The 11323-nt window shown below is 39.5% G+C and overlaps 1 protein-coding gene across 1 annotated transcript; it reads left to right on the plus strand.

Moving 5' to 3' along the window:
* The first annotated feature begins 8814 nt into the window (after window positions 1-8814).
* On the plus strand, window positions 8815-10751 carry LOC101101053 (putative olfactory receptor 2B8). The gene has a single exon (XM_045058463.1). It carries the CDS (start codon window positions 8999-9001, stop codon window positions 9935-9937), a length of 939 nt encoding a protein of 312 aa, XP_044914398.1. The 5' UTR covers window positions 8815-8998; the 3' UTR covers window positions 9938-10751.
* The last annotated feature ends 572 nt before the right edge of the window (window positions 10752-11323 follow it).

Raw genomic sequence — 11323 nt, forward strand, 5'->3', positions numbered from 1 at the left:
ATAGGTGTAGTCTATCACTGGACTTTCCTGTACCGTGTCATATCATGATAGTTGCTAGGGACCCATACGTTGCTCCTGTGCCCAGGAAGGACGTGTTCAATATTTCCAGCCAGTTTCAATTACATAGTTTTCCAGATGAATCCATCCCTCTTACTGCAATCAGTCATTTGATGGTATCAATCATAGATGATGGTTCTTAGTCTAATTTCACCAGTCTTTAAATATGGTAAGAAGGAAATGAAATGCAATTTCCCATTAACCGCAGGGGACACATGTCCTTTCTCTTGGAAGATTGCTCTGTGTGGTGCACAAGCTTTAAGAGGGGTGGATGTGGAGAAGGGGAGGAGAAAGGAACAGAGTTTCCCAGAACAACAGAACATACTCATGAGAATCAATAGGAGAACACATTTCACAGCCTGATCTTTCCCATGTCTGGTGTCACTAACGGATAATTTTCCTGAATTGTAATGAGAAAAACAATAGAAGAAAATGGTAGACTATGATATGAGTGCTGTAGTTCCCTTCCCGCGTGCTCTCCGCACCACACTGGGAGCAATTGTACCACACAGTGATGATGACATTCTTGTGTCTGCTTCAGTGCGCATCTCCTTTGTCTGATATTTTATTTTTCAAATGAAAATCATAATCATTTTTGTACCTGTCAGATAGATAGCCATTATGTATCCTTTACACATGCACACACACACACACACACACACACACACACACACACAATCCTGGAAAGCGGCAAATCATATGTACATGTTCATCTCTCCAGGATTTTATCTTCTCTCAACTGTCTTCTTTGTCCCGATTGACATAATATTGTTAACATATCATGATTTTATTCTAAAGGTGCAGTAGTATATCGGTGTTTTCTTGGGATGAGTTTACATTTTATTTTTGCCCTTCTTCACTTTGGTAGTGCTTCCTTTATCAGGTACATTAAAAAGTTTGTGGGAAATTTATTTGAGGTAAATGTATCAATATGTGTGCGTGTGTCTATGAAACTCAAGACGGTTTGTTTTTATTTGCTATTCTGAGCAGGTATGAGTCGGAGGACACGTCTTGTTTTTATACATTTAGACTGTCACAAATAACTGTATAATTATTACTATTAAGAACATTTTTCTGCATAGATTTTTTGTGTGGAGACCACTGATCATATGTTTATATGAAATTAAAGGAGGTATAATATAGTGTCAAATACCAAATCCTCCCTCCAAATATTATGAAAGTTTTATGCCCGTTTTGTACCTGTTTCTTTCAAACATCAATGGGTCCTCCCCCAAACCTGATTCAGATTTTAAAGTGTTAGAAGAATTAAAAATGCACGGTATGCCCAACCATTTGAATATGATACAACCGAAGGACTCATTTTCTGATACCTCTTAGGTCAGTGTGTAACTATTCATCTTCTTCAGTTACAGTAAGCATTGGATGAAAATGGTCATCACCCAGCCTCGAAACTGGCAATGTGTTTGGTCCAGTGTCACTAACTCTGCAGGGTAGCTCCCAGAAAGGTGATCATTGACGTAATGTGGACAGATGTCTGATTTTGTATAATACCAAATTATTGGTTTCTTTATGCCTTTCCTTAAACTACTTTAAGTTTTTCTTTATAGCTCTTTGACCCGTCATTGCTTTAGAATGTATCTGTCTTTATCTCTGTGTCTTTATCTCTTTATTTTATCCTAGGGAGTGATGTAAAACATGTCAGGTTGTACATAATTACATGCTCGGATAACTTTCTAAAATGTTTATTCTGCTTAGGATGTCGATAAGGAATAATTCTACCTCTTTGAGGAATTTTACGAACTCTAATTGGTAATATGTGCAGTGGAAATCTGCAGAAGGAAGACGAAAGCGTTGGTCAATGGAATTTAGAGTTCAGATTCCAGCTGGCTCTGCATGGCCAATGAATTTTCCGAGTTCCTGTTAAATTGGCATGGTAATTAGAGGCATTTTTCAGGGAAAAGTTGAGCACTGTAATTGAATGGTGGTTTTTGGTGTTCTCTCTGATTTTTTTAATTGTTTTACTACCATACCAAAAAATAAAAGAAGAAAAACAAAAAGAAAAGTCTTTCCCAAATATAATACCTTAGTTAGAGAGTCAATACTGCCAAAATGTTTATGCAGAAATAGTGGTGAGATTTTGAATGTAATTGAATTCTTCGTGTAAGTACTGTCTTGTTCATAAGTTCCTATATCAGAATGCTTTTTCCACAGTGTGTGGTCTTTATATATATGTGTATATACATATATATATATATATATATATATATATATATGTATACACACATATATATATATATATACATATATATACAGAGAGAGAGAGAGAGAGAGAGAGAGAGAGAGAGAGAGAGAGATGTATGTATTTTTTAATGTTTATTTGTTTATTTTAAGAAAGAGAGAGAGTGAGGGAGCAGGGAGATGCAGACAGAGAGGGAGAGAGACAGAATCCCCAGCAGGGTCAGGGCTGTCAGTGAAGAGTCCAACACAGGGCTTGAACCCTCAAAACATGAGATCATGGTCCCCGCTGAAATCAAGAGTCAGATGCTTAACCCACTGAGCCACCCAGGTGTCATCATATTCTGTTTTAATGCACACGTGGTGTGTGCAAATCCAGTTGTGTAGAATCATGAGACAAATATTTATAATAACATCTCTCCTCTCTGCATTTCTTTCTGATTCTTTCTGATAGCTCTTCCTCTCTTCCCTTATACATTTTTACATAACTTAAGTCTGGAACATACATACATTTTATAGTACTTTAAGTCCTAGTAAGCACAGTCTGAAAGAACTTATATTCCTATCACTGATGGGAACACAAGGCCCATCATTTGATTTTGCTGACATTAAATATTAATTATTTACTTTTTTGAGTCTTTCTTCTTTTTTTAATTGTTTTTTATATTTTTAAATTTACATCCAAATTAGCATATAGTGCAACAATGATTTCAGGAGTAGATTTCTTAGAGTCCCTTACCCATTTAGCCCACCCCGCCTCCCACAACCCCTCCAGTAACCCTCAGTTTGTTCTCATATTTATGAGTCTCTTCTGTTTTGTCCCCCTCCCTGTTTTTATTTTTGTTTCCCTTCCCTTATGTTCATCTGTTTTGTCTCTAAGTCCTCATATGAGTGAAGTCTTATGATTTTTGTCTTTCTCTTACTAAGTTTACTTAGCATAATACCCTCCAGTTCCATCCATGTAGTTGCAAATGGCAAGATTTCATTGTTTTTGATCGCCAAATAATACGCCATTGTGTATATATATACCACATCTTCTTTATCTATTCATCCATCGATAGACACTAGGGCTCTTTCCATACTTTGGCTATTGTTGAGAGTGCTGCTATAACCATGGGGGTGCATATGTCCCTTTAAAACAGCACACCTGTATCCCGTGGATAAATGCCTAGTAGCGCAATTGCTGGGTCGTAGAGTAGTGCTATTTTTAGTTTTTTGAGGAACCTCCATACTGTTTTCCAGAGTGGCTGCACCAGCTTGCATTTCCACCAACAAAGCAAAAGAGATCCTCTTTCTCCACATTCTGGCCAACATCTGTTGTTGCCTGAATTGTTAATGTTAGCCTTTCTGACAGGTGTCAGGTGGTATCTCATTGTGGTTTTGATTTGTATTTCCTTGATGATGAGTGATGTTGAGCATCTTTTTCATGTGTCGGTTGGCGATCTGGATGTCTTCTTTGGAGAAGTGTCTATTCATGCCTTTTGCCCATTTCTTCACTGGATCATTTGTTTTTTGGGTGCTGAGTTTGATAAATTCATTGTAGATTTTGGATACTAAATCTAGCTGATATGCCTTTTGCAAATATCTTCTCCCATTCAGCCTGTTGCCTTTTAGTTTTGCTGTTTGTTTTCTTCACTGTAGAGAAGTTTTTATTTTGATGAGGTCCCAGTAGTTCATTTTTGCTTTTGTTTCCATTGCCTCCAGAGATGTGTTGAGTGAGAAGTTGCTGTGGCCAAGATCAAAGAGGTTTTTGTCTCCTTTCTCCTCAAGGATTTTGATGGCTTCCTGTCTTACATTGAGGTCTTTCATCCATATTGAGTTTATTTTTGTGTCTGGGGTAAGAAAGTGGTCCAGGTTCATTCTTCTGCATGTCGCTATCCAGTTTTCCCAGCACCACTTGCTGAAGAGACTGTCTTTATTCCATTGGATAGTCTTCCTGCTTTGTCAAAGATTAGTTGCCCATACGTTTGTGGATCCATTTCTGGGTTCTCTATTCTGTTCCACTGATCTGAGTGTCTGTTCTTGTGCCAGTACCATACTGTCTTGATGGTTACAACTTTGTAGTAGAGCTTGAAGTCTGGGATTGTGATGCGTCCTGCTTTGGTTTTCTTTTTCAAGATCACTTTGGCTATTCGGGGTCTTTCCTGGTTCCATACAAATTTTAGGATTATTTGTTCCAGCTCTGCGAAGAATGCTGGTGCTATTTTGATAGGGATTGCATTGAATATGTAGATTGCTTTGGGTAGTATCAACATTTTAACAATATTTGTTCTTCCTATCCAGGAGCATGGAATCTTTTTCCATTTTTATTCTCTGTCTTTTTCAATTTCTTTCATAAGCTTTCTATAGTTTTCAGTGTATAGATTTTTCACTTCTTTGGTTAGATTTATTCCTAGGTATTTTATGGTTTGTTTGTGAAACTGTAAATGGGATAGATTCCTTGATTTCTCTTTGTGTCACTTCATTGTTGGTGTTTAGGAATACAACCGATTTCTGTGTGTTGATTTTATATCCTGCAACTGCTGAATTTATGAATCAATCCTAGCAGTTTTGTGGTGGCATCTTTTGGGTTTTCCATATAGAGTGTCATGTCATCTGCAGAAAGTGATCTCTGTGGTCTATTCTGGAGAATGTTCCATGTGCACTGAAGAAGAGTGTATATTCTGCTGCTTTAGGATGAAATGTTCTGAATATATCTGTTAAGTGTAACTGGTCCAGTGTGTCATTCAAAGACATTGTTTTCTTGTTGGTATTCTGTTTAGATGATCTGTCCATTGTTGTGAGTGGAGTGTTGAAGTCTCCTCCTATGATGGTATTACTATCGGTGAGTTTCTTTATGTTTGTGATTAATTGATTTATATAGTTGGGTGCTCCCACATTTGGCACATAAATATTTACAATTGTTAGTTCTTCTTGGTGGATAGACACCATGATTACAATATAATGCCCTTCTGCATCTCCTGATAGAGTCTTTATTTTAAAGTCTAGATTGTCTGATATAAGTATGGCTACTCTGGCTTTCTTTTGTTGACCATTAGCATGATAGATGGTTCTCCATCCCCTTATTTTCAATCTGAAGGTGTCTTTAGGTCTAATGTGTGTCTCTTGTAAACAGGATATAGCTGGGTCTTGTTTTCTTATCCATTCTGTTACCCTATGTGTTTTGATTGGAGCATTGAGTCCATTGACATTTAGAGTGAGTACTGAAAGATATGAATTTATGGCCATTATGATGCTTGTAGAGTTGGAGTTTCTGGTGGTGTTCTCTGCTCCTTTCTAATCTTTGTTGCTTTTGGTATTCATCCATTTATTTATTTATTTATTTATTTATTTATTTATTTATTTTCATTTTTTTCTTGCCTCAGAGAGTCCCCCTTAAAATTTCTTGCAGGGCTGGTTTAGTGGTCACAAACTCCTTTAATTTTTGTTTGTCTGGCAAACTTTTAATCTCTCCTTCTATTTTGAATGACAGCCTTGCTGGATAAAGAATTCTTGGCTGCCTAGTTTTCTGATTCAGCACACTGAATATATCCCACCACTCCTTTCTGGCCTGCCGAGTTTCTGTGGATAGGTCTGTTGCAAACCTGATCTGTCTTCCCTTGTAGATTATGGACTTTTTTCCCTTGCTGCTTTCATGATTCTCTCCTTGCCTGAGTAATTTGTGAATTTGACTATGATATGCCTTGTTGATGGTTGGTTTCGGTTGAATTTAATGGGAGTCCTCTGTGCTTCCTGGCTTTTGATGTCTGTGCCTTTCCCCAGGTTAGGAAAGTTTTCTGCTGTGATTTGCTCACATAAACCTTCTACCCCTATTGCTCTCTCTTCCTCTTCTGGGACCCCTATGATTCTGGTGTTCCTTTGAATGGTCACTGATTTGTCTAATTCTTAAATCATGCTCTTTGACCTTAATCTCCCTCTTTTTTTCTGCTTCATTATTCTCTATAGTTTGTCCTCTATGTGGCTGACTCTCTGTTCTGCCTCATCCATCCTTGCTGCCGCTGCATCCGTCTCTAATTGCAGCTCACTCATAGCATTTTTAATTTCATTCTGGCTATATTTTACTCCCTTTTATCTCTGCAGAAAGGGATTCTATGTTTTTTCAATATATGAAGTTTATTGTCAAATTGGTTTCCATACAACACCTAGTGCTCATTCCAAAAGGTACCCTCCTCAATACCCATCACCCACCCTCCCCTCCCTCCCACCCCCAATCAACCCCCAGTTTGTGCAGAAAGGAATTCTAATCTATTTTTTACTCCAGCTAGTTTTCTTGTTATTGTGATTCTAAATTCTGGTTCAGACATCTTGCTTGTATCTGTGTTGGTTAAATCCCTGCCTGTCATTACTTCGTGCTGTTTCTTTTGGGGTGTATACCTTTATTTTGTCATTTTAAAGGGAGAACAGGAATTAATGAAGTAGAAGAATTAAAATTTAAAAATTAAAATTTAAAAACTATTAAAATTAAAAAATTAAAAACACACACAAATTGAATAAATGATGCTAGATCCTAGGTGTGTTTTGGTCTGGGTGTTGAAAGTGGTTTGACAGAATAGAGAGAAAAAAAGGGGGGAGGGAAGGAAATCGTTGGAGAATTTGTAAAAATGAATACACTGAAGTAGACTTAAATGAGATGATGGGCATAAAATAGAATTTGAAAAAATATACCCAAAGTAAATAATATAGTAGAAAAAAATAAAGAAAAATATTTTTAATAAAAATTAAAAATAAAAATGAATGTTTCTTTTTCTATATTCAAGAAAAACAAACGAAATGAAAGAGAGAAAAAAGAAACAAGAAAAAATAGAAATTGTTTGAAAATTTGAAGCTGTGAATACACTGTATTAGACTAAATAAAATGATGGAAGTAAAATAGAATTTGAAAAATTTACATAAAAGCACACATATGGTAAAAAAATTAAAGAAAAATATTTTTAATAGAAATTGAAAGTAAAAATGAAGTTTTTCTCTTTCTGCATTCAAGAAAAAGAAACGAAAAAGGGAAAAAAGTGAAAAAAAGGAGATCATTTGAAAATTGGAAAAGTTGAATACACTGAAGTAGACTAAAATAAAATGATGGATGTAAAGTAGAATTTGAAAAAATTTAGACAAAAGTAAAAAATATAGTAATAAAAATTAAAGAAAAATATTTTTAATAAAAATTGAAAATAAAAATGAATGTTTTCTCTTTCTGTATTCAAGAAAAATAAGTGTAAAAGAGGATAAAAAGAAAGAAAGAAAATTGAATAGATGGACCTGCTAAAAGATTGAAGTAGGACTGAAACTACTTCGTTTTCCCTTAGAGGTCAGTCCCTGTAGCTCTTTATAGTCCTTAAATTAATCTAGTGGTGAGGTTTTGTTCTTGAAGAGCAAAGTTCGCCCAGTTGGGCAGGGCTTTGTGTAACAGCTCCATTCTCCACTAGATGGTGCTGCTAGCCTACTGGGGTGGATTGTTGCGGCGCTCATAGGTGCATATGCGCATGGGCAGGAATGGTGAAAATGGCGCCACCCAGCTACCCAGTCTGTTCTCCCAGAGCAGCAATCACACACCAGTCCTCTGTCTTCAGCTCTGTCCACTCCCCGCTTTCTCACTCTCCGTGACCAGGTCCCAGGCAGCACCTCTCTCCCGAGTTTTGTCTCAGATGCGGCTGTTTTCCCTGGCCCCTTACTTCCGAAGGACTGTGGCCTTGATCCATTCAGCCCCTCTGCGAGAGGGTCTCACTGAGCAATGGCTGAATGAGCAATGGCCGAATGTCAGCTGCACCCAGGAACGCCCACTGGACTCTGCTGTTGCTGGTGCCCCGAGACTGTGGCCAGGTGCCAGCCCACCCCTAAGAAAGATCGCGAGACAGCGTAGTCTCAGTGTTTCAGGGACCATGGAAAATCACAACACACATCTCGCACCAGGCTTTACCTTCAACAAGCTTGCCCCAGAATCAGTGAACATGGCTGCCTTCTGGGGTCTGCTGGGACCAGGTGGCTTCAACAGTCTCTACCAAATATCCTTCCAGCAGTGGAACCGCATTTCCCCGTGTGGCCTGGGAATCTCCTGGACCCCACTCTCTTCCTGGGGATTCACCTTTCCCACCAGAGCACTGCCAGGTATGGAGCTGCAGAGTTGCAGCCTTTGTGCTCCCCTTGTTTACAGTCTTAATTCAAATTAAACCCTCTCCTTTCTCCTTTCTCCCTTTTTAGTTTAGTCCCTGCGGCCGTATCCAATTTTCCACTTTCCTCCAGCTGCTTTTGGGGAGGGGTGCTTTTCCGTATTCTCCGCCCCCAGCCCCCACAGTCTCCATCCTCTCTCTGCTTGCAAAAGCACCTCCCTTCCTGCGCCTTCTTGTTCCCCAAGTTCACTTCTCCATGCCGCGTACCTGCTGAATTCTGTGCTTCAGTTTGTGCAGATTGTTGTGTTAATCCTCCAGTCAGTTTTCTAGGAGTGTAGGATGGTTCAGTGTTAGTCTGGCTGTATTTCATGGACTCGAGACACACAAAAAGTTTCCATGCTGTTCCGCCATTTTGGCTACTCTCCTCATTAGTGATTGACTTTTTATGGTAATGTGTAATGAAAGTGGAACTAATTGATCAACTTAATGAGTACACCATTTATTCAAATAGTTACTTATAAAATGCCATGACCGGTCTTATAACATGATAATTCCACCTCCTGCCAACTTTTGATTTTTTTTGAAGATTTCTCTTAAATATTGCTAAATGCTTGATCTTGACAGGAATCAGGTGGTACAAAAGGATGGACCCCAAAAATGGAAGTTCTTTCACGGGCTTTATCCTGCTGGGTTTCTCTGACCGGCCTCAGCTGGAGCGAGTCCTCTTTGTGGTTCTTCTGATCTTCTATCTGCTCACCCTGCTGGGAAACACAACCATCATTGTGTTGTCCCGCCTAGACCCACACCTGAAGACTCCCATGTACTTTTTCCTGTCCAACCTAAGCTTTCTGGACCTGTGTTACACGACCAGCACTGTTCCTCAGCTGCTGGTTCATCTCAGGGGAGCAGACAAGTCTATCTCCTTTGCTGCCTGTGTAGCTCAGCTGTTCGTCTCTCTAGGGTTGGGATCCACAGAATGCATTCTGTTGGGGGTGATGGCAATTGACCGCTACGCAGCCGTCTGCAGGCCCCTGCACTACACAGTGATCATGCACCCCCGTCTCTGTGCCCTGATGGCTTCTGCATCATGGTTCATTGGTTTTGCCAACTCCTCGTTGCAGACGGTGCTCACCTTCCTTGTACCACTTTGTGGGAGAAATAAAATAGACCATTTCCTTTGTGAGGTCCCCCCACTGCTCAAGCTTGCCTGTGTTGACACCACTGTGAATGAGTCTGAGCTCTTCTTTGTCGGTGTGATCATTCTTCTCATACCTGTGGCATTAATCACGTTGTCCTATGGTCGAATCGTCAGGGCAGTGATAAGAATAAAGTCAGCTGCAGGACAGAGGAAAGCCTTTGGGACATGTGGGTCCCACCTCACGGTGGTCTCCCTGTTCTATGGCACGGCCATCTATGCTTACCTCCAGCCCAGCAACAACTACTCCCAGGATCAGGGCAAGTTCATTTCTCTCTTCTACACCATCGTCACCCCCATGGTCAACCCCTTCATATATACTCTGCGGAACAAGGATGTGACGGGAGCAATGAGGAAGGTATTCTGTGGGAGCTATGACTCCAGATGACTGGGGGGGCAAGACCCTCTGATGGAAGAATTTGAGTTCAGAGTCTTTCTGCTTTTGTGTCCTGCACGTGTCATCCAACATTTCCCCTGACAACTCTCAAGGGGATTTTCTTATCTCCTTCTTTCGTGCAAGTGAGTGTTCAAACTCTGAGTTCATGGATTCATTGCAGCCTCCAGAGATTCTGATTTCGAGCATCTGCGTCATATTATTTTTTCAAAAACCTCCACAAATTTTTGTTATTTCACTCCCTTTTGGGAGCACTATTTCTTTCCTAATTGCAAACAGACATCTACACACATATGATAAAACCACAGCCAATAATAATATGTACCACAGATACAGTGTCAGAAACATTAATATATTAAAGTTGTTTTAACGTTTATTTATTTTGAGAGAGAGAGAGACAGAGACAGACACAGAGACAGAGAACAGAAGTGAAGGAGAGGCAGAGAGAGCCAAAGAGAGGGACAATCCCAAGGTGGATCTGTGCGGCCAGCACAGAGTCCCATTAAGGGTTGGAACTCACAAACTGAGATCATGACCCCAGCCAAAATCAAGATTTGGATGCCTAACTGACTGAGCCACCGAAGCACACCAGAAATATTAATATTTTAGTATTTTCTAGCAATTGCTGGAGGCATATCCCTTTTTCTTGTATTTTGATCATGGCTTTGATTGAAGGTCCATAAGTTGACTGTATCACAGCTCTTTCACACAAGTAGGTGGGGCAACAGTGTAAAAAAACTTTTAGGTCAAAGAAAAACCTACTAACATCAATCCTGATAAGGCCATTCAGATGTCAGGCCCTCGTGTGACCTCACAGGATTGACAATGGTTTTATGTGGCCTTCATGTCTCAGAGGGGGAGGGTGGGATGCGTACCTGCCAGTGACACTGAGAACTTGAGATGGTAACATGCCAGGTGGTGCTCACGTGTCATTATGTGCAAAGTCGGAGAAGCACCAATGTGCGGTGTGCACGTTGGTGAGATTCAGTTCGTGAGCCAACCCGTTCATTACAAATGACTTTTGGGGACATTATCATGGAGGAACAATACATGACCCAAGTCCTATTTTATATTCTACATATTTTACGTATAGTAACACAGGAAAAGTTTTAAAGGGTAAAAGATATTTAGATCCTCTTTTCATACCATTTTCAAATTCTTTTATCCAGACTTCAAGTGATCAAGGCTTTTATATCTCACATCCTCCACAGGCCCCATATATTTGAATGCGGTGACATACTATGACAATATGGGAAACGAATACTATTTCCAGGAAATCCTATGTCATGTGCAGATTGCTCAGATTCCCCAGGAGGAAACTTAAACAAAATAAAATTGTATGTTAATTGTAAAAAAATCTCCATATGTCTTATCTTTACA

Source organism: Felis catus, chromosome B2 (assembly GCF_018350175.1).
Source record: "Felis catus isolate Fca126 chromosome B2, F.catus_Fca126_mat1.0, whole genome shotgun sequence".
Lineage (NCBI taxonomy): Eukaryota > Metazoa > Chordata > Mammalia > Carnivora > Felidae > Felis > Felis catus.

Excerpts from the sequence above, each read along its gene's own strand:
- LOC101101053 (XM_045058463.1), top strand. The coding sequence starts at position 8,999 with ATGGACCCCAAAAATGGAAGTTCTTTCACGGGCTTTATCCTGCTGGGT.